This window comes from Barbus barbus (genome assembly GCF_936440315.1).
Source record: "Barbus barbus genome assembly, chromosome: 26".
NCBI classification, from domain to species: domain Eukaryota; kingdom Metazoa; phylum Chordata; class Actinopteri; order Cypriniformes; family Cyprinidae; genus Barbus; species Barbus barbus.
Window position 1 is genome coordinate 7,071,922 of NC_136754.1, and position 22,839 is coordinate 7,094,760.

Genomic DNA, 22,839 nt, shown 5'->3' on the forward strand with positions numbered 1-22,839 from the left:
AGCCTTTTTGCATGTTATTTAACTACAATTAGACGGGAAATAATTGTAATTTTTGTCATCTTCAGCCTCACCAGTGTGTTTGTGTGCGCGCGTGTCCGTGACGTCAGAGGCGGGGTGCTGTTCAGTGCTGATTCTCGCGTCGCGCGGACTGCGGTGCGCGCTGACAGGTTTTGCGTACTCTTGACGTCTCCTCCTCCTTTTTTTCACTCTCTCTCCCATTTCTCCCTCTCCAAACCGTCTCCATCCATCCCCCATCACCTCAGACCTCGCGCAAAGAAGGAAATCCACCGCTGGAATGGATTAATAACGAGCGGAGGAGATGGACGCGTGATCGGAAGCATGGAATCGCTTCACCTGTTTCTCACCATCCTCGCGCTTCGGGCCGGTCTCGCCTCCGCGGCAGATCAAAAATTCGGTAACATTAAATGTTTTATAGTGTGCGTGTGAGCGCGTTTCCGTGGGGAAAGGGCGAGATGTAGCGCGCGCCATCTCAATATTAGTCCCTATTAAAAGCGCGCTGATAAGGAGTAAGTGTCTCCCTTCCGAGTCGTCACAGATGGTTTGTAGCTGTTTTCTAGTGTATGGATCTTCCTTATTGAGCCAATAAAGAAAGCGACAAGGAAGGTTTAGGTTAATTTCCGCAAAAATACAACGCGGGCTGATTCTCTGAAATAGCCTCATTTTGAACATTTAATGATTTTAGGTCATGTAATGTAAGGCTGTGAAGCTGTAGGACTTCATACACTGGTCATTACATAACTCGGTCAGGAGCTTGAGAAACGGTGATGGACACTCGGCCTGTTATCTTGACGAATGCATATTATTATTTATATTGTTTAATCATATTATTAGTCTGAACATCAGATAGTGGTTTGTGTATTCAGGAAGGCCTCTGTCTGCAGCACAGATTACAGCTCGCCCCTGCTCACAGCATGAGACACAATAATAGAGTTGATACGGGGTCTGTGTGTGATTCATAATCCCAGCCCAGAAAAAGGTCATCCTGTCAGTCATTAGCAACTGTAACCATAGCAACAGGTTGCATCATGTTAATTTCATGTTGACTTGATGGGTCTAGACCACATGAATGGCTGAATGGATGTACATTATAAACAGACATAATAGTGAAAAAAATCAGGACTCGGACCATAAAACATTTATTTATAAAGATATATAAAGCTTTAGGTCCAACTGTCGTATATTAAAAAAGCATTGAAAGAAAAAATAATAATTTGAATAAAAATTTTTTTAACTTTTTAATCAAAAAAGTATTTAAATCAAATTTACTTATGTTTTTTAATGCGAAAAAAAGTTAAACAAAAATTTATATTATAAAAGAAGATATACTTCAATGGCTTGTTTTTCCATGTCTTTTATTCTTTGGTCTAGTTTGTATTGATGTAAATCTTTGATTTAATCCAAACTACTGGCAGCAGTTGTATCAAACTGATCTACATTTGGCTGCTGTGAAATATGATCAAGCACTTTAAAGTTACCTTTGGAAATAATTCTCAATCAAAAAAGGAAGTTAGTGAGTAATTACAGGAAGTTACAGAGAGCACTCATTACACACACTCATAAAAATGCTGTTTCATTGTTAACAGATATTATGATCTGTCCATGCATCCGTATTTACTCGTGGAAACACATCTGTCATCAAGCTACCTGGACACTGCTAAACCCCAGCATCTGCACTCAGTCCTCAGACATTGGCTCATGCAGAACCTGGTATGATGGACACACAGGAAACTCACCTCTGTGGCTCATAACTTGAGTTGATGAGTGCCAGTGGATTGCATATGACTGCAGCTTCACACTGCCTCCCTCTAAACTGAGCACGCAAACCGCTCTCCATAGTAACAGAGACGTTTAAATAGAAATATAAAAAGGCACGCATGCATTATGACGTAGTTTATGTGTATATGTGTCATGTGTGGGTGCATCCTGTCTGCTCAATTTGTGTGAATGCGTCAAAATACAATCATGCATCTTATGAAAGGGGAGGGATGTGAGTGCATTAATCTTAAAAAAAAAAAAAGTTGAGCTATATACATTTATGTACTTGTGTGTGGATTATTTGGGCAATTAAATAAGTAATTTATTTTTTTTAAACTAAGTAATTAAAATCAGGTGAACATTAGGCAATACGTCCATCAGGCTATTTAATTCTAAATGATTATGTGGATAAACATCTTTTTTATTAATCAGACTAAACATGCAGAACTTTCAGTATTTCACTGATTATTTGAAACGAGTAAACTATAATTGATGAGTTAAACAAAGTACTTGTATTTTATAGCACAATCATGACAGTCAATGTTAAACCAGAATAGATGAAGCAAAGAAGAATCACAGCTTGTTAATCACACATGAGTATGAGGTCAGATACTGCTAAACCCCTCACCAACATTCAGAGCCTGAGAAATAGCTGTTCTTCTGCTGAGACACTTGGTGTGAGGGGCTTTGTGTGAGCAGAATTTACTATGAATGATTTGTGTGAATGTCAAACGCTCTGCGGTAAGCCCTGTAATACAGTACATCACTATATCAGTACGCAAGAAAGATTTCCGACATTGTCTGACAATGAAGTTATATCATCATCATCATCATGATAGATTTCAAAAACAGCAAAATGTGTGTGTGATGTTTTTGGTTGTTGGTCTTTATGCAGGTGAGATGAGACTGAGCAGAGTTATGCCATCTGTCTGAGCTGGTTTGATTAAAAAAACTAGTCCCAGCTGTTAGGATGAGGATATTGAGCAATTTAATATAAACAAAAATGCTGAGAAGGAATGTTAAACATATTTCTGCCCTCTCTATTGTAAAACCTCACCTACAAAGATATATTGTAGCACAGCAATGCATATGGTACAAAGAAACCATGCAGCCCAGAGGAAAATTTGATTGCTCAGATGCTGCTTTTTTATCTCTCAGGATTTCTCAGTTGTAATTCTTTGAAGTAAATGTTTTTATAGATGTTTCTCCTCTGATATACAGTAGTAGAAGAGATCTATAAAACTGACGTGGACAGCATAGTTTGTGGATGAATTTGATTAGAAATGTTTATACTGAGATCTCTTTCTTTTGATTTCAGGCTTTGGTATCTTGGGGCAAATTGGAGCATAGTTTTGAGATATTATTGTGATCCCTAAAAAACTGTAGAGGAGTGTCATTGCATAAAACATAAAGAAAAGAAAGTTAACTATATTATATTCACACCAACAGATAACATTCTTTTAAAAAACAAAAAAATAATGCCCTGTTTTTATCATGTGTTGCTTTAAATGCTCTAGAGCTTTCAATTTGGGTGGATTCTGATTGGCTGTCAATGTTTTATCATTACAACCATATCATTTCTCTGTGTCATTATCATTATTTCTGTGATCTGAACTTCACTATTCTTATAGAATTAGAAGGATTATTTAAACTACTGAGTTATCGTTATAATTATTGTCCTAGGTGTGGCCCTCTTAAAATTCTCTTTCTCTCTTTCTCTCAGGCTGCCTGTTTGAGAAGGGTCTGTGTCTGAACTATGAAGTCTGTCTTAATGGTGAGTCACACACTTGCAGTCTCTGTAGATGTCATGCATCATGCTGTTTGATCAAGCACTTGGTTTTTATTTTCTGAATTCTGAATCTAAATTCAGCAGCTGTGTGTTTGTGTGTCTAGCCTCGTTATGAATACAGTGCATTTTAACTCTTTGGCTATGTCACAACAAATACAGACTCTCACTCACCATATCAAACACACCAACACCCACATGCTGTGTTTAATATCATTTTTGTGTTGCTTAGCAGCCGCTCCGAACTCTCCTCCATAAAGGTTGAAAGTCAATCTTTTTGTTGGTACAATATGTTCCCACACTCCGTCAATGAGAGGGTAATATGAATGAAATCATTCACATGTAGGTCAGGCGATATCAGACTTAACCTACTTTCTTACTCATATGTGATGCGAGTGTGTTATTTTTTCATTTCATTCAGCTCTACTGAATGAACAGAACGGCACAGAATGAGTGGCCTGACAGAAGATACAACACTGGTTTTCTTCAGCTCCCTATTGTTCAGTTATTTAAAAAAAACTGAAATATTCTGGTTTTGTGTTCATTATTTAATCTTGACGATGCATATTTCGTGAATTACAATTAAAATTACCAATATAAACTGGGAGTAAGGTTAATAATAAAACCACAAAAATATACTATAATAATTATACCACAAAAGCCATATATGATCACAATATAATAATTCTTTCTAAAAATTTTGTGAAATTTTTATATAATAAATTGAATTATATTATTATAACATATATAATATTGAATTCATCTGGCATCAATGCAAAAACAGTTTCACAGTATATTAAAAAATAAAAGATGACAGTTTAGACTCGTAGCTGACACACACACATAATCACACATCAGGTTTATGATTAATCATTTAATTAATTGTTTTAATTTAATATTTTAATAAAAATAAACAAATTCTCTACCAAGAAGTAGTATTTAATTTTTATATCAGTTTTCTTCTCTTTCTCTAAGCCTTAGAATTAAATACTTTATTCCTGCTGTAATATTAAGAATCCTATATGGAAATGACTTCTGTTATGATTGGCATGATTTGACTCTCTGCATGTCATGACATATAGGATCATTTGCTGTGCTCCACTTACATACCGAATAATAACACGGAGAGATGTTTCCCCTCGTGTGAGTATAAAATAGAGATGCAAATGTAATGTTCTGCGTGTACACACACAGTGTGACCTTACTATCAGGCAGGTGGCGGCGACTCCAGCTGGTCCTGTCGCAGTTGCCCCTGGTGACTGTTTCTAATAAGCTGAGACTCTTAATGGATCTAAAAATACACACACACACAGCATGAAGTATTCTTGTGCACATAATTGTCATCCTGAAGTGGCTGTTGATTTGATTTTCTCTGTAGATGGCATGTTCGGCCGCTGTGAGGCTGCTCCACTAACAGACGTCTACACGTATGATGTCACGGCAGCAACGGTACAGAGATTCCGCACGCTGCTTCAGAAACTGGCACACAGAGGTAGCTGCATTAATGTCACCATAGCAACCGCACACATCACTGTCACCATGGTTATAAAGGCTACTCCTAGAGCTTCTCAGCATTCAAGGATCAAATCAGAGGCTCTGTGTGTGTTACAATTCATGTAAGACGAGTCCAAATCTTCTGCTTTCATTCTGTCCCTGCAGGTTTGTCTTGGGAAGATGATGTCACACAACAAGTTTTATCGAATGAGTTCTCAAAACTACGCAAAGTTTCCCTACCATTACCAGAGCCAAGGTAAAACACACTAACATTTGCCAGTTAGTTTGCACCCTTATAGCCGTAAGAAGGAAACATCACAAATGAGAAATCATTTGCATAAACCACACCCAAACCAGCTCCATATAAGGGCTTTCTACACAAATGAAAACAAACGTATGACGCTGTATCAGCAAACATATTAAAGGTCCCATGAAATCAAAACTGAAGTTTTTTTGGGTGTTAGTATCAATATGTTAGTCTTGTCTGTATGCCAGAGTGCTCCAAAACAGTGACAAGATTCGCATATAGAAGATATAAGCATTCAAAGCTTGCAGTTCGTCACTTCTATACAGAAGTAATTCTACACAGAATGCTATATTTTATAGCAATATGGGTGAGATTGTGCCTGTCATACCCTGTCAAATGCGACTTTACAGAGCTGAACGGCTCTGAACTGCTTTTGCCCAAGCTGTGATATAAACAAACGCTATTGGCTATTTAAAAAAGGGGTGGGGCTGATTGATATGTCCCGCCCTGTCTTCCTGTTTCAGTTAAAATGACGTCAACACATAGAATAGCGCTGCGTGTTTCAAAGCATTTCAGGGGACCTCTAAAGACTCTCACTTGCCTTAGAGACACATAGCAAGAACCTCAAGTATGCTACCATCCTCAAAAACAGCTCAAAAACAATAAAAACCTTTTATACAGAGCTCTTGTTAGCCAGCTGTACATTGACTTATGTGTTTTTATGCAGAATAACCTAGCAGCTTATATATATCTTTTATGTATGTATGTATGTATGTGTATATATGTGTATGTATATATACACACACACACACACATATATACAAATGATGAAATCGTTAGTGTCGATACAACTGGAATAGTGCACAGATGGAAAAGGCTTTGAGATTTGAGAACCATAACTGTTGCATATATATATATATATATATATGTATATACACACACGTTTTCAAATAAATTTTAGTATGAAAGTCATTGATGAATAATGATTTACTTGTGAAAATGTTTGTAGGCAGATTTCAAGCACGGTCAGTGAATGAGACCAAATGTTTTGTTAAAGGTTACGAGGGAGCATAGATAAAAAAAATAAAAAAAAGTGCAGTGTGCACAGATAAATCATTTATAATGAACTCTGCAGTATTCCATTAAAAATAAGAATCGTCAATTTTGATTTAATGGTGACGTTAATATCTTAAAAGAAATAAAATGGAGACTTTTGCTTAAGTCTTCTACTTTTCTCCTGCAAAAAAGACTTTGTCTCTAACAGAGAATGCAAGTTATCTCTGATTATTAACTGTGATTCCCCTGCCAAATGATTCTTACAGTCATGGCTTATGTCTTGATATTCTGACAGGCCGCAGGGTTATGGGACTGCTGTTGGAGACAGGAGAATGAAATCATCCGAGGCTGAGGTTAGGAAGACCCTGAAATACCTGCAGCACTTGGGACTTCTACCAAAAACATCACACAAGGTGAGTAAGGTGTGTATGTCCTAAGGCTGTGCTTTTGGTTTTGCATTAGGTCAGAGATTTACATTGGGCATCAAGTGGTGACTGAACAAAGTAGTAGAATTGTTTATTAAATAAAAGTGAAATCTTGTCTTTAGGCCTAACGATATGCTAAATTATTAACATGACAGGCTGAACTGGAAAATTGATTACATTTTCTAAATGCATAAACACAGCAAGTGTGATTTACCAGTATATATGTTTTTTAAGCTTTTCATAGTAGCTGATAATGGTTTAAATGTGTATGTTTATACTGTGTAGGGGGAGGAGCTTAAATATTATCACTCTGTAGAACCACGGCCTGAAAGTGACTCCTCCCCTCCTCAGTTCATTCCAGAGGTGCCCTATCAATCACAGTCCTACCCTGACCTCAGCCAATATCAGAGCGATGCGGCACAAGTTCCCCAGCAGGAAGAGGGGTCAGACCTGCTTACAGCTGCTCTTCAGAAGTATCTTTCCAAGAACAAACCACCTCAGCCTGATCTGGGGGACAGATCCAGAGCAGACCGACTCTACTTAAAAGATGGATCAACAAAGTCTTCCTCCAGTGACTCTCTTACACCCGTGGATGGTATGATTTTATTTTCTCTTCCTTCTTGCACCTGCTCATCTTATGTCATCAGTTACTTGTGTTATCTGAAACCTGAAACCAGATGATTAGCAGAATACAAATGTAGCCTAGAGTTTGTCAAGCTCTATAAAGGACAATAAGGTAGCAAGGAGTACCAGAGGAAAAAGTCCAAAAAGCCCAGTGATAGCTTTGTGTGAATTCAGTGGTTCAGTACGTAATTGTTTATTAATTTATTAGAAAAATAAAAAATACTCCTATCCCAGTTTAATTTGAAGAGATTGGGGGTTCACTAGTGACACAAAGTAGTCTATTGCATGATGTGTGCTCATGAAAATGCAGTAAGTCATTTTAAAATCTTTTTTTGGCATGTGGAGCAAAAAATATAAAAATATCAAATCAAAAATCGGAATGCTTGGGTGACTGACCCTCAGAAAAGCATTTTTATATGTCACCAATAATCAGATAATCGGATAACCTCCAGATCTTAATGTGAAATAATATTCAATTTTTCAAAAGAATCCTTCATCTGGAAAGTTCTGCGGAACGTGGGAAGGCACAGTGTGGATGTGAAGAGTCTGAAGGCAGCAGACCTGGAGGAGCTTGCTGTTCTTATCGCAGAAGCTCTGCAGGTGGTGGACAAGCAGGCAGGTCAAGGAGAAACGCCCAGAGACCTGGAGGCACAGCAGAGTCCTGAGGACGAGGCAGAAGACATGCAGTATGAGGACCAGCATCCTGAGAGTTATGTAATGGATCAAGCCCCTGAAGACAGTGCTCAGAATCAGAGGGAAGAGAATGAGGAAATTTCATCTGTCACTCAAAAGACAGTTCAAACCATTCCGTTTGTGACAGGTAACATCTTCTGAAGCAAAGCCGTTCAATCATACATAGACGAGCATTAATAATGATCACGATGTTTCTCTTTCAGAGGGACAGACAGTAGTGGAGGAGAAGAGAACTATGGACAACAAGGTAGTGCTAGTGTTGGTTGTATTAGGTCAGAAACATACTTTATGCCAGTACACAAATACAAACATTTTCTTCCCACTCTTAAGGTTAAATCTGTAAACCTATAAAGAAATATTTATTCAATTTAGTGAGAAAGTAGGATGATGAACCTAGAAAGACCCAAGTAATGACTTGGAAAACTAAAAAATAAATTATATATATATATATATAATATGAGCCCAGTCTCATGAAAATGCGTATAAATAGTACGCCAAATAAAACCGAAAACTCGCTGTATTGATATGCAAAAATGGACTTTGGCATATATATGATATGAACGTGTTTGGCGTGCATATAAAAAGCAGTTTTCGCATGCATATGATACCAAATTTGTTGGCGTGCGTATAATACGCAGTTTTCGCGTACATGTGATGCGCATCTACCCCACAACCCTAATCCTACCCATCGTGTAGCATATACACGCCAAAGTCCATTTTTTCGTATCATTACCATGTTTTCATTTTTATTTGGCATACTACACACTTTCATGAGATCGGGTTGATTACTGTGTTTCCCACAGGATTTTGTGAGACTTGTGGCGATATTTATGATGTCATTGCGTCAAGTTTGCATTCAGACTAGTTTTTTTTGGCACTTCAGATCTGTTCTACTCTCTGAACTGTCACATACTGTAATACAACTGAATGCCCAATAAAGCTGCTCACATTTACATTTTCCGTTGTCATAGCCTGCACACAACAAGCATAAATAGTGACTAAATAGTTTATATTAGTTTAATTGAGTGTTTTAGGGTATAATATAACAGCTTGGTTTGGACGAATAATAGTAGTAAATAAAGTAAAATTAATCAGGATTATAAGGATGGCAAGTAAAATAATAAGAGGTTAAGCAAAAATCGATTGATCAGCTGTATGATATGGCAGTTAGGAGGAAAGATTTGGCTAAGTGGAGATACAAAGCACCCTCTGAACTATGTCTTCGAATTGTTACCATCTGGACGCCGTTATGGACACTGAAGGCAATAAAAGCAATATATAAACTAACCTTTGCACCATACACCAATAAGTCTTTTGAATAAAGGGTAGGATTACAGTGTTTTTAGGAGGAATGAATGTATTAATTGTATTAAGAAGCAGAGAGAGGCGACACTGCGTGTGGAGAGTCAGAGCTCACGCTCGCGGGGTAGCACTGGCGACATCTTTCAAATTAATGAAAGCTAAGGTTTTTTTCAGAATCTTTCGTATCTTTTATGGGAAAAGCCGCTAAAAGGGCCTAAAAGTTGCTAAATATAGTACTGAAATTGCGCTCGTGTGTGAGATGCGGGAGCTGATGGCAGGGGGTGGTGGGTATATATATATTGGATGCCATAATCATTTTTATTTATTCATTTTATTTTTAATTAAATTCGGTAGATATTTGGAAAAATCAATGTGTTAAGCAAATTCTATTGATTTCTTTTGCTAACATGTTAACTTTGACAGACATAAAAATATTTTGTATAATTTGCATATATATATATATATATATATATATATAAAAAATCTTTTTTTTTTTTTTTTCTCCCCAGTTTGAAAGCACCAGATCTAGATCATGATCTTGGTCAAGAGTCAAGTTAGTTTAATGTTCCAAAAAACAGCTTGATTTAGTATGACTTTTCAGATTTTCCTGCAGAAGATTACCTTAAATTACCTTTCAGTTAAATAAATTAAAATAACATAAATATTATGTATTGAATTTCCTTCAAGGATGAATTTACATTCTACCTGTGTTTATTTCCTGTTTTAGCAGGATGTGGGCTTTTTAGGAAAGCTGCTGGAGTACCTGGATAAAACCTCCAGCTCTGAACCAGAGGCAGTTGATAAGGGTCGGGGTGTGTCTGTGGAGACGGTTCGTAGCCGAACGACTCACCGGGAGGTGGGGATGCAGAAAAAGGCCATCCAGAGAGTGGAGGAGGTAGAAGGCTGGGTCCAGGCAGCAGCGATAGCGCCCTCCTCTGCCCTGAAGGAAAACCCTGCACCACACCGCAAGAACATGAAAGTACAGGATCTTCAGCTGGATGTCCAGAACAATGCTAAAAATGACATCTACGGATACATTATTACTGACACAGAGTGAGATATTTACATGTGACACATACACCCATTCTCTCTCAGTTAAATTCAGTGTCTTTTATTGGGCAGTTTCTCCACACAATATTGCTAAACATTAGATTAGCACTGTTAAAATGTAAAGTATAGACACAGTATAGACATTGACGAGCATTGGGAAAAATTTCCACACCAAGGCTACATTTATTTAAAATAAAATTCCAGTTTAAAATATTTTTATATATAATTTAAAATTTACCTGTTATGGGAAAGCTGAATTTTCAGCATCATTTCTCTGTCTTCAGTGTTACATGATTCCTCAAAAATCATTCTAATATACTGATTTGCTGCTCAAGAAACATTTCTTATTATTATCAATGTTGAAAATTGTTAATATTTTGTGGAACCCATGACTCTTTTTTTTTTTTTTTTTTTTTTTTTAAGGATTGTTTGATGTATATATAGCAAGTTCAAAAGAACATAATTTATTTGGAATATTGTTTGTAACATTATTAATGTACGATAATAATTCATTATTGTTGTACATTAAAATAAATAATTTAGTATTTTACTCACTATTATAATCTGATTGCATAATCTGATTAAGATCTCTTTAAAAAAACAAAAATCTCTCTCTCTCTGGCTCAGAAATCTTCCCACTGATAAGGGTTTGTATCTGATGGAGTTGCTGGCTCGTAAAGCGAAGATTCAAATGACTGATTTCTCAGAGCTTTCGTGAGTCATCATTTATTATTTCTCAAATTACAATAACTTGCCCTGTAGGTTTAGAATATAAAGAAATTAAGTTGAGTAAAATATATAGTTAAGGCTTATTTAAATCCTAGTAGTAGTTTTATAAACTGTATGTTTTATCTTGTAAAATGATTTACTTTGTATATTTTAATTAAATTATCATAATTCGATTCTCTGGTGAAACAACAGACCATAAGCTCGCATTCAGATCTGCCTCCATCCATCAATAACCACTGACATGATTCCTCAAAATAATTTGCTGGGTTTTTTTTGTTTTTTTGCCAATTGCATAGTGTTGTTAGTCCAGCTGTGACATTTCAGGTCCATCCAAATGCTCAGAACATCACTACAACGGATGTGGCTAATGTGGCAGGTTAGTTTAGTGAGAGTTAACTATGCACATGATATACAAGATGAGCTCTGTTCTCCACTGATTCTGATTCTTCTCTTGTATCAGTCCATCGCAAGGATGAACTGGAGAAAGAAGCGAAAGTCAAGATTGTAGAGGCTGGAGTCACTGATGTAAGATTCTTTCCACTTTTTTTATTTATTTGTCATTTTTCTCCAAGGATTTGATATTCCCATTTTTAAGCTAATATTCAAACAGAATAAAAACAATTCTGTTATTTAAATGTTTAAAATATACTGAATAAAAACTACTGGTTATCAAATCCATGTAAAAATTCAAATTTGATGCACCATTTAGAGTTCTTCAAATCACCACAGTGGTGTAACCTTATATTGAGGAAAAGTTCTTCAAGAAAATTGTAAAATGGAGCCCATAAGGTTTATTTAGTAACGTCATAAGGTTTTGAGACACTTGAAACATAAAATGAAGCTCCCTAAGTTCACAATAGGATCTGAGTCACCTTCAAAAGGATGCCTAGAGGTTCTCCATGGGGTTCTGCCAGTGTCTGGGGAAAAAAGAACAAAACCAATAAAATATTTTTACTTTGACCACAACGTTAGCATCCTCTTCTTTGCGCAAAACTGCCTTATGTTGAACTGCTTTAAATTATTTTTTTCCACATCAATCTACACAATCAATCTGCCTTGCGTAAGTATGAATATTTTCGCAAGGCACTGTATATAATAAATATACAGCTAATAATCAAATGTGACATTCTGTAGTTTTGTCTCATATTCATCTTTTAATCATATTTGTAAATGTCTTGAATCCACAGCCAACAGAGCAATTTTGTCTTTACCGTTACAATACTTATGGAGGGGACTATATCATATATATCACAGACTTCAGAAAATAAATGCACTTTAAAAAAAAAATTCACATGAAAGAAATATTTCAACTTGTCTTTCTGTTTCTTTATAGAGGAGCAAACTGAATCAGATACCCACTAAGTACAGTCGCTCTGAGTCTCTGAAGTTTCTGATTCTGACTGTGATTTCCATCATCTGTATAACTGGAGTGTTGCTAGCATCCAGCGTGGTCTACTGTCTGCGTCATCGCTCTCATCACAAACTCAAAGAGAAGCTCACCAACCTTGGCTCTGACCCCGCCACTGATGCCACTGCTACCTACCAGGTACCAAAGGGCGTGTGTTTGTGTGTGCAGGGCTGTTTGTTTAAGATTATTTCTTTGATTGATATGAGATTTCCATCTCTTTCTCCCTAGGAACTGTGTAGGCAGCGAATGGCAGTGAAGCCTCCTGTAGAGAAGCCGGATCCTATTCATTCTTCTCGTATAAATAGTGTGTCATCTCAGCTGAGTGACGGCCCGATGCCAAGCCCCTCTGCACGCACTAGCACCTCCTCCTGGAGCGAAGAGCCCGCCCATTCCAACATGGACATCTCTACTGGTCATATGATACTGGTACATGCATAAACCAATACACGAGAACACTGTAAAAGTTTGAAAATGCAACACAGATTCCTTTATTCACTGACAACTGGTGCCATGGTAAAGCTTATATCTTCACTCACAAACATTAAAAACTTTTTTCACTGAATGTGTCATTGTGGGTTGTCTTATATATAAAAGGATATATAAGACAAATACCAATAAAAGGATAAAAATAAAACAAACAATAAACCCTAAAATTAAGTGAAAAAATTGTATTCTAATATATTTTTTTCTTTTTTTCTTTTTGTTATTTCAGTTTCCATATTTGTAATAGTTATTAGAGCGAGGAATGACCAATGAAGTTTATTAATACTTTATGAAAATTAAAATGCACAGATATATTTGGTATTTAATAAAAATAAATAGATTGTTATTGTTTGTTAATGGTTTATGTCTAATTTAAAAGTTTGTTGAAAAAAAAAAAAAAAACATACTGACCCCAAACTATTTACAATTCCCTTTAAATTTCCATTTCATTGGGGGCTATTCAATTATCTTTTACCACTGGATAATGGCACAAGACTCACAAAACCTCCTGTATTTTTCTTTATGCACACATGTAGGCATACATGGAGGACCACCTGAAAAATAAAAATCGTTTGGAGTCAGAGTGGGAGGCTCTCTGTGCGTACCAGGCCGAGCCCAATGCCACCACCATCGGCCAGAGAGATGGCAACGTCAAGAAAAACCGCACAAGTACAGTCATAGCCTGTGAGTCACACACACAAACATATCCACTTTCAGGTACTTTGTTTGTTCATGTACTGTAACCATTAGTGTATTATTGAATTTCTGTGATGTAAATGAGTTTTTCAGAAAAATTTTTTTGGTTTGTTTAGATGATCATTGCAGAATAACTCTTAAGGCGGAGAACAATCAAGGCAACTCGGACTACATCAATGCCAGCCCAATCGTGAGCCCAAACTACATACATTACTTCAGAAAAAACACAACAAACTATTGCTCAAACAACACACTACACATAATGCACACTGCGTCATAAACTAGATAAAACCATTAGGTGTAGGAAACTGTAACTTCAGTTTGCTGCAATGTGACTTCATCTGTAGAAAACACTTAGAGTAAATTACTTTGGATGGAAGGCATTGATTAACTGTCTGTGGACCATTTAACGCAAAAAACTGAGACCTGCTTTATCACCACTATGCCCTTGAGGAAGACACTTAACAGCTGGTTACTGAGCGCTATTTGCTGCTGTCACAGTCAATGTTATTTTACAGAAAAGTTGGCCATCAACCTATCACTCAGAACCATGCAATATTGAAAATTGCACTGTAGGAATTGTGTGCAGTATGGATTTTATAGCAAAGCTTTAGCTGATTTGCAATCGGGTACTATAATAATGCAGACAGTGCATGCAAATAAACTGTACTATTGGTGGGCACTATTTATTCTTTGTGTTTTGAAGGCTCATTCTCATGTGTATTATTTAAACTACATACAAGCAGACTACATGTAATGCAGAAGGGTTGAACTGTGTTATTTTCTCTTAGATGGATCATGACCCTCGTAATCCTGCATACATCGCCACTCAGGGCCCGCTGCCCTCCACCGTGGCTGACTTCTGGCAGGTAAACTGCATTATATGTTTGTAAGCTTACATCAGTGGTTTGTGTAGTCTTGTAGATCGTGTCAGAGAGTGTGTTGATGTGTGATCTCTAACACAAGGTCTGAGAGAGTCTGTGTGTGTGCCTTGCAGATGGTCAGGAAGAGTGTGTACGGTATGTGTCTGTGTAGTGTGTGTGTTCTAGTGCAGATGGTCATGCAGTGTGTATAATGTCGTGTGTTCTCTTGCAGATGGTCTGGGAGAGCGGGTGTGTGGTGATTGTCATGTTGACTCCTCTCACTGAGAATGGTGTGAAGCAGTGTTACCACTACTGGCCCGATGAAGGCTCCAACCTCTACCACATTTATGAGGTGCTATTCAAATACCCTCTTTGTAGAGTGAGGATGACTGTGGCACTTTGTTCTGCTGTTTTGTGACAAAAAGAATTAGCTTAGACAAAGTGTTTTCTGTCATATTTGGACACGGTACAGCAATTCCACTCAGTTTTAACTACTTCTGAGCTTTCAAAAACCACACTGAATAAAAACAATATTTTATTTATCGTAAATCTGCATCAGTCACTTGACATTTGCATCTTATTTATGACCATCATCTGGGCATAGCAATGGCAGTGAATACAAAATCACATGAAAAGAGATTGAATTTGATCCAATCAGGTGCCAGAAAACATTTTTATTGATCTCCAGATAGCACGAACCCTACCAAATTCAATATTTGTGGACATTTATAAATGTTTATTCCACAATCCATCTCAATATACTGGCACTATAAACAGTGATGGATTGTGGATTAAATTTACACAGTACAAATTATAAATTTATCAGCACAGATCCCAACTTAAAGGAAGTCGGGGAAGTCGTGGCCTAATGGTTAGAGAGTCGGACTCGTAATCGAAAGGTTGCGGGTTCGAGTCCCCGGCCGGCAGGGATTGTAGGTGGGGGGAGTGAATGTCCAGCGCTCTCTCCACCCTCAATACCACGACTGAGGTGCCCTTGAGCAAGACACAAAAACCCCCAACTGCTCCCCGGGCGCCGCAGCATAAATGGCTGCCCACTGCTCCGGGTGTGTGTTCACGGTGTGTGTGTGTGTGTGTGTGTGTGTGTGTGTGCATTTGTTCACTACTCACTGCTGTGTGTGTGCACTTGGATGGGTTAAACGCAGAGCACCAATTTCGAGTATGGGTCACCATACTTGACAATACGTCACGACTTAAAAAAAAACAACAAAAAAAACTTGCTAAAAATGTCTGTAGAAATGTTTTCTGGGACTTTGTATGGATCATATCCAGGGTTTTTTTTTTTTTTGGCATCTCTGATTATGTGCTTATGTATTGGCTGCTATTGCTTTGCCCTGCTAATGATCATAAATATGGCAAATGACACATTAAAAAATTTTTTTGACTCAAATGGATGAATAGATAAGTAAAGAATATTAAAATAATAAGTAAAACATGTAAATAACATTATTGCATTAATGATAGGTAGAAAAAGCTAAATTATAATGTTTAGGGTTGTTGTTTTAAATGCAAAGCCACTGGTAATCTCACTAAATTTTACAGTTCTTGTCAACACCCCTTGGTAACTAGGAATTACAGAAGCTTCAGTTTGGATCCAACCCTTAAATGATCTGAGATGACCGAACACCTGAGAAAAGATAATGCCAACCCCTCAGAGGACCTCAGAGGAAGCCAATGCCCAGACAACATACAGGATTAACAAATTTTGCCATAAGTTAAATATATTAAGGTTCTGCAATATATAACTATATTGTGGAAACTTAATTTCCTGTAGAGCTCCTTTGCAACGATTTGTATCGTAAAAAGCGCTATACAAATAAACTTGAACTTGAACTTGTCAAAGGACTGTCTTGGGATATATGCACAGTCTGTGTTCTTTATAGAGGCTTAATGTTTTCTATTGCTTGCTTTTTCAGGTTGTTAAGAATTTAAAATACAAAATGTTATTGTTCACCAAAAAAATAATAATAATTCTATCATCACTTACTCACACTTAAGTTGTTTCAGAACTGTACATTGTACAGAACATTTTGGGTTTAGCTTTGTGTATTTTTTTATTCTGCCCTCTCTGTATATAGGATGATTTTCACTGCTGTGTTATGCTGTTTGATATACAAACTCTTTTTTTTTCTCTCATATGTAGGTTAATCTGGTTTCTGAGCATGTGTGGTGTGAGGATTTCCTGGTTCGGAGTTTTTACCTGAAGAACATGCAGACTAACGAGACCCGTACTGTCACGCAGTTCCACTATCACACCTGGCTGAACGACCAAACGCCTGAAACCAGCCAAACCCTGCTTGACTTCCGCAGGTGCGCCTATGAGAGCGTGTGCACGTGTTGCCTGTTTGTTGTGCAAGCGTCTGTGTGTGTGTCAGCTCCTGAGTGGTTGCCAGTGTCATTTTTGTGGTCGTGCAGCTATTTCACTGGCTCCAGTTGCATAGTCACAAAAGTGATCATTGACAACTGCGACTCTACATCCAAGTGCACCCTGGGATTTCAGCCCCTCCCTCTATCTCTTTCCACCCTAGATCTATGTTCAACCTTTCTGTCTGCTAACATCTGACCTATGATTTCCTCCTTTCCTTTCCTACAATTCTCTGCTCTCTCTGTTTTTCTTATATATTCAGTTTTTCTCCGATCAGAATTGTTGTCCTTTTTTCCTGGCCCCGCCCCTGTTATTGTTCATTTGAATAAAACCAGCAGCATAATCCAGTAACATGTCTGAAGCTAATACTGTGTGTTTGTGCGGGTCAGGTTTTGTCTATATTGTACAGCTTGTAAATAGAATTAATTAATAAAATAATGAATAATGTTTGAATGAAAATCAAAAAATGCAGAGGTTTGCATCAGGGTTGGGGATGAAAAATATAGTTAGCTTATATATAAAATATATAGAAGACAATGGAAAAATCAATAGAAGACAATGGAAAGCCCTCAACATGACAGAAAAACAAACAACGTTAGATTTGTCCTATGTAATTAATCTTCTTTAATCCCCAAACTTTTATTATCACTTTGATGTCAAACCTTCTTTTAATACACTACCGTTCAAAAGTTTAGGGTCAGTAATATATATATATATAAGCTACCAGTAAGCTCTGCTTCAAATAAATGCTCTTTCCATTTAAATTGAGAAAGACACAGACGCAGTATGTTTCAGTATGAAAGAGATTGTGTATTTCAGGGTATTTGTGTGTATGCATGTGTATATACCTCTTTCCATTCATAAAAGAATCTTAAAAAATGTCAAATGAAAGATTCCCACAAAAATATTAAGCAGCACAACTGTTTTCAGCATTGATAATAATAAGAAATGTGTCTTGAACACCAAATCAGCATATTAGAATGATTTCTGAAGGATCATGTGACACTGAAAAGCGGAGTAATGATGCTGCAATTTCAGCTTTGCCAACACAGGAATAAATTACTTTTTAAAAGATATTAAAATAGAAAGTAGTTATTTTAAAATATAACAATATTTCACAATGTTACTGTTTTTACTGTATTTTTGATCAAATAAATGCCTTAGTGAGCATAAGAAACATCTTTAATTAAAAGATGAATATTAATTCTAATATTAAAATCTCTTACTGACCCCAAACTTTTCAACAGTAGTGTATTTAATTTTGTATTAATTTTTTTATATATAAAAGATATGTAGCACTCCATCCTTTTCTATAGAGCTTAGCTGCATCCGAAATCTGCTTTCAGTTTTCGTGTGTGTGTGTGTGTCTGTGTTTATGATTGTATGTATGTCTTCTTTCCAATAGGAAAGTAAACAAATGCTACCGTGGAAGATCCTGCCCTGTCATTGTTCACTGCAGGCAAGTACAAACATACACTTGCATAATGTGATATTTAATATATATTCTTTGACATTTATTCAACATGAACAAAGAACTAAATGAACAAAGGCAGATGGATGCTAATTCATTTTCATATTTATATAACAATGCACAATAATAAAAAGCTATTTTAAATTTAAAACTCTGCACAAATTCTCTGATGTTCCTCCTTCAAAGTGCCAAAATTCAAATCAGCAGACCATAACCAGAGCATTTTTGGGATAGACAACAGGGTTTAAGAGTACAACAACTGAAATCGCACTTACTCGCCATTGCTGTGTTTGCAACAGTAGTTTTATGTGGTGGCTGCAACTACTAAAAGACAGATGGTTGGAAGAAAACATGTTTGGCTGTTTTCCCTGCCCATGGTGTCATGATGACATCAGTGGAAAGGCAAAGCAATGCAAGAGGCAGAAAACATTGTTACATTTTGGCTAAAGGGTAAAAAAAAAAAAAGACAATATGTATTAAAGGAACAGTTCACCAAAAAATGAAAACGTGTTGAAATTGTACTCAGGCCATCTAAGATTTAGATGAGTTTGGGAGAAATTTAGCATTACATCACTTGCTCACCAGTAGATCCTCTGCAGTGAATGGGTGCCGTCAGAATGAGAGCCCAAACATCACAATAATCCACAAGTACTCCACACAATTTCAGTCAATCAATTTATGTCTTGTATAAAGCTGCATGTTTGCAGTGGTGTAAAGAGTACTGAAAAAATATACTCAAGTAAAAGTACCATTACCTTCCAAAAAATGTAGTTTGAGTAGAGTAAAAGTACTTGTCCAAAAAACTACTTGAGTAAGTGTAAAAGAGTAGCCTATTTAAAAGTACTCATGAGTATTGAGTACTGAGTACTGAGCTGTGGATTCTACCCCCTCATAATAACAGCTCTACACTGCAATTTATACATTTGTGACCCTGGACCACAAAACCAGTGTTAGGTCGCTGGGGTGTATTTGTAGCAATAGCCAATAATACATTGTATGGGTCAAAATTATTTATTTTTCTTTTATGCCAAAAATCATTAGGACATTAAGTAAAGATCATGTTCCATGAAGATATTTTGTAAATGTCCTACTGTAAATATATCAAAACTTTATTTCTGATTAGTAATATGCATTGCTAAGAACTTAATTTGGACAACTTTAAAGGAGATTTTAGATTTCTAGAAGGATGGCATCATGCCATACCTTTTATACATTTACTCGAATTGTTATGTTGAAAAAACAATTTGTAAGGAAAAATGCATTAAATAGCAAAGTATTTCTGGGGTAACTTTTTCAAAAGAAAACAAATTGTTTATGCGCGAGTGCACTTGCTAAATGAAGGCGGATTGAATAAAATGGATAAAAATTAAAAATAAAAATAAAAGTTTATTAATGAGCTACAGTTTTATTACATCACACGCTGACACAGATGCAGTGTATTAACGCCACGGGTCATCAATAAGGTGCAGATTGGTCCTCAATTTGAGTACATTATTTCAAATCGTTTTACAGTGTTTCCAACACACTTTTTCACAGCGTGCATCACACGCTCAAACTCATCAAAAGTCAACAAGTTCAACAAGCAACAACGACTTATCCAAGTGACTGCAGCAGAACGCAGGCGAGAGAGACGAGGCAGCGCAGTGAGTGGGAATTTCCCAAACGTGGCACTTGCTGGAGTTAACACTGTACGCAATACCCGAAACTTCACACCAAATTTCAGGTCGTGTAGATAGGCAGGCATATATACAAATGATTTAGTAAGCAGAAATCCGAAATTTACCTTAACATATTAGAGGAAGATGTGACTGAATTGATGCTTGAAGAATGCACTTCCAGCAGCCATGATAAACAGGTTAAAGTTTTCTATGCACAATTTGATTTGACGAAAGTCACGAGACCGATTATTATCTCCCTATGCAATTACATTAATGGATAAAAATAAAATTAAAATAAACCTGTAACGACCACAAACGGAGGAAAATAACGGAGTAAAAGTACCCATACATCACTTAAAATGTACTTAAGTAAAAGTACACAATTTTGAAACTACTCAAAAAAGTGTAATTACTGATAAAAAACGATTTAATTACTGTAACGTGAGTATTTGTAATTCGTTACTTCACACCCCTGCGTGTTTGTAATAAATCCAACATTAAGATGTCCATAATCCGTAATATTGTTTCTCCAGGGAAAAATATGTCAGTTGATTTTGATGTGACAACAGGGATGGACTTTTTCACTGGAGGAAGTGTTATTAAGGATTATTGACTGGTATTTTGGACAGAAGTTTTCAATTTAAAGTTAAAAGGTTGTAATGATGGATTTGTTTCTTACAAACACACAGCTTTTCACTTCACAAGGCATTAACTGATGAACTGGAGATGTGTGGATTACTTGTGGATTATTGTGATGGTTTTATCAGCTGTTAGGACTCTCATTCTGACGGCACCCATTCACTGCAGAGGATCCACTGGTGAGCAAGTGATGTAATGCTAAATTTCTCAAAATCTGTTCCCAATGAGGAAACAAACTCACCTACATCTTAAATGGCCTGAAGATGGGTTTTCACTTTCAACAATTAATTTTTTAGATCACTTTTACACACTGAAAAAAGTAGGTAATTTGTCTTTTCTTTTTAATTATTTCTACTTTTATTCATCTTGCTTTTTGTCCATCAGTGACGGAAGTGGACGGACTGGGACGTACATTTTGATTGACATGGTGTTGAATAAAATGGCCAAAGGTAAAGACGAAGAAAGCTGTTTATCAGATATCAGTTGGAGTTCAGTAATACCACACATTGTGGATAGTGAGTATAAATATTGATAGAAACATGATACAAAATTCTTTGCTTTACAGGTGCAAAAGAGATTGATATTGCTGCTACGCTGGAACACCTGAGAGACCAGAGACCCGTCATGGTTCAGACCAAGGTATATACACATGCATACACACAAATACCCTGAAATACACAATCTCTTTCATACTGACACATACTGTGTCTGTGTCTTTCTCAGGATCAGTTTGAGTTTGCACTGACGACTGTCGCTGAAGAGGTGAACGCTATTCTCAAAGTCCTGCCGCAGTGATACTTCCTCTCTTCCTCCCTCTCAGTTGTATATAAACTCTTATCCCATTTCTGAGAAGATATATGTCCTATAGAAACTATTTTGTCTGTAAATGATTGGACTATATTCAATAGTAATTAGGAATTGTGTATTGTTTCAGTTCTGTGTGATTATGAAAGCACATTCATTTTGTTTTTCGCCATGTCGTTGTTTCAGATTTTAATTACTCTCTCATCATTGCTATTTCTATTACATCACACACAGAAAACTGGCCAGATCTGTTCTGAATATATAGATAATTGGACCTGAATTTATTAAATTAATCTGTATGTGCTTCGTTATTTAAGATTTGGAACTGTGTTCTATGGGTTGTGACAACTACAGTTTTCTGATCATCAGAGACTCGTACAAAGCAGTAACATCTTGCATGTGAGAATTCAAGGAGAGAACTGCTGCCTTTCCAAGCCAAGGAAACGTTCACTTTAACATAATGTTTAAGACCGGAACTTTTATTATTAAACTAAAACTCTTGGGAAGTACTACCACTTTCGTTTGGTATTAAAATTTAATCTGTGCACACAAGCAGTGTGAATAGCAAGTAGAAATGCATGCAAAACTTGTGCAGTTGTGCTTTATGAACTTACAGCAAACTTGTGCATTAGAAAATGTAAACAAATAAAGACTAAATTGATATTGTGTGATTCTGGCAAATTACAAATACAGTGTCTGATCTCCATGTTGTTATCGGGAAGTTTCATGAGTGAAAGGAGGAGATCAGATCAGTAAACATCCACAAGAGCAATAAACATTCACTCATTTTAATACGAAGCATCAAAGGGATTGAGGTTTTGCATATCCTGATGCTCTTTGTGGGTAAGCAATTCATCTCTTAATACAGATATTAATGTGGCCTGACCCCAATAGCACCTCTTACATAAAAAGTAAACACAGAGCAGGCTGTTCCTCCACTGTCTGCCAAGATTCATTACTGTAAAAGTGACTTTGTGATGGGCTGGTTTGTCTCTCAAACATGTCTGTTTTGACTATGAGTAATTGTTAAAACCCCAGTGATAAGATGGATCATTACTAACAGGCTCATCTGTATGACTAAGTTTAGTCCGTGCATATTTCAACTCAACATTAACAGACTATCAGTGTGTATTGCAACTGAATAACTGATGCTGTTTTGATCATGTGCAGCTCCATAATAAAGCTTCATGTGTCTGTGAAGTACAGCAAAAGTCCCTACTGTCCTGAGTGTTTAAATACACATATGCACATT

The 22,839-nt window shown here is 36.6% G+C and overlaps 1 protein-coding gene across 1 annotated transcript; it reads left to right on the top strand.

Moving 5' to 3' along the window:
* The first annotated feature begins 111 nt into the window (after positions 1–111).
* LOC306845878 (receptor-type tyrosine-protein phosphatase N2-like) lies at positions 112–22,802 on the top strand. The gene is made up of 23 exons (XM_079378871.1): positions 112–415; positions 3,500–3,550; positions 4,941–5,054; positions 5,222–5,312; positions 6,655–6,772; positions 7,136–7,379; positions 7,896–8,228; positions 8,305–8,348; positions 10,131–10,456; positions 11,081–11,167; positions 11,479–11,558; positions 11,643–11,707; positions 12,516–12,728; positions 12,819–13,016; positions 13,610–13,757; positions 13,886–13,959; positions 14,561–14,638; positions 14,865–14,984; positions 16,794–16,960; positions 18,421–18,474; positions 21,168–21,232; positions 21,349–21,422; positions 21,507–22,802. Exons 1-23 carry the CDS (start codon positions 340–342, stop codon positions 21,576–21,578), a joined length of 2,892 nt encoding a protein of 963 aa, XP_079234997.1. The 5' UTR covers positions 112–339; the 3' UTR covers positions 21,579–22,802.
* Positions 22,803–22,839: the final 37 nt, after the last annotated feature.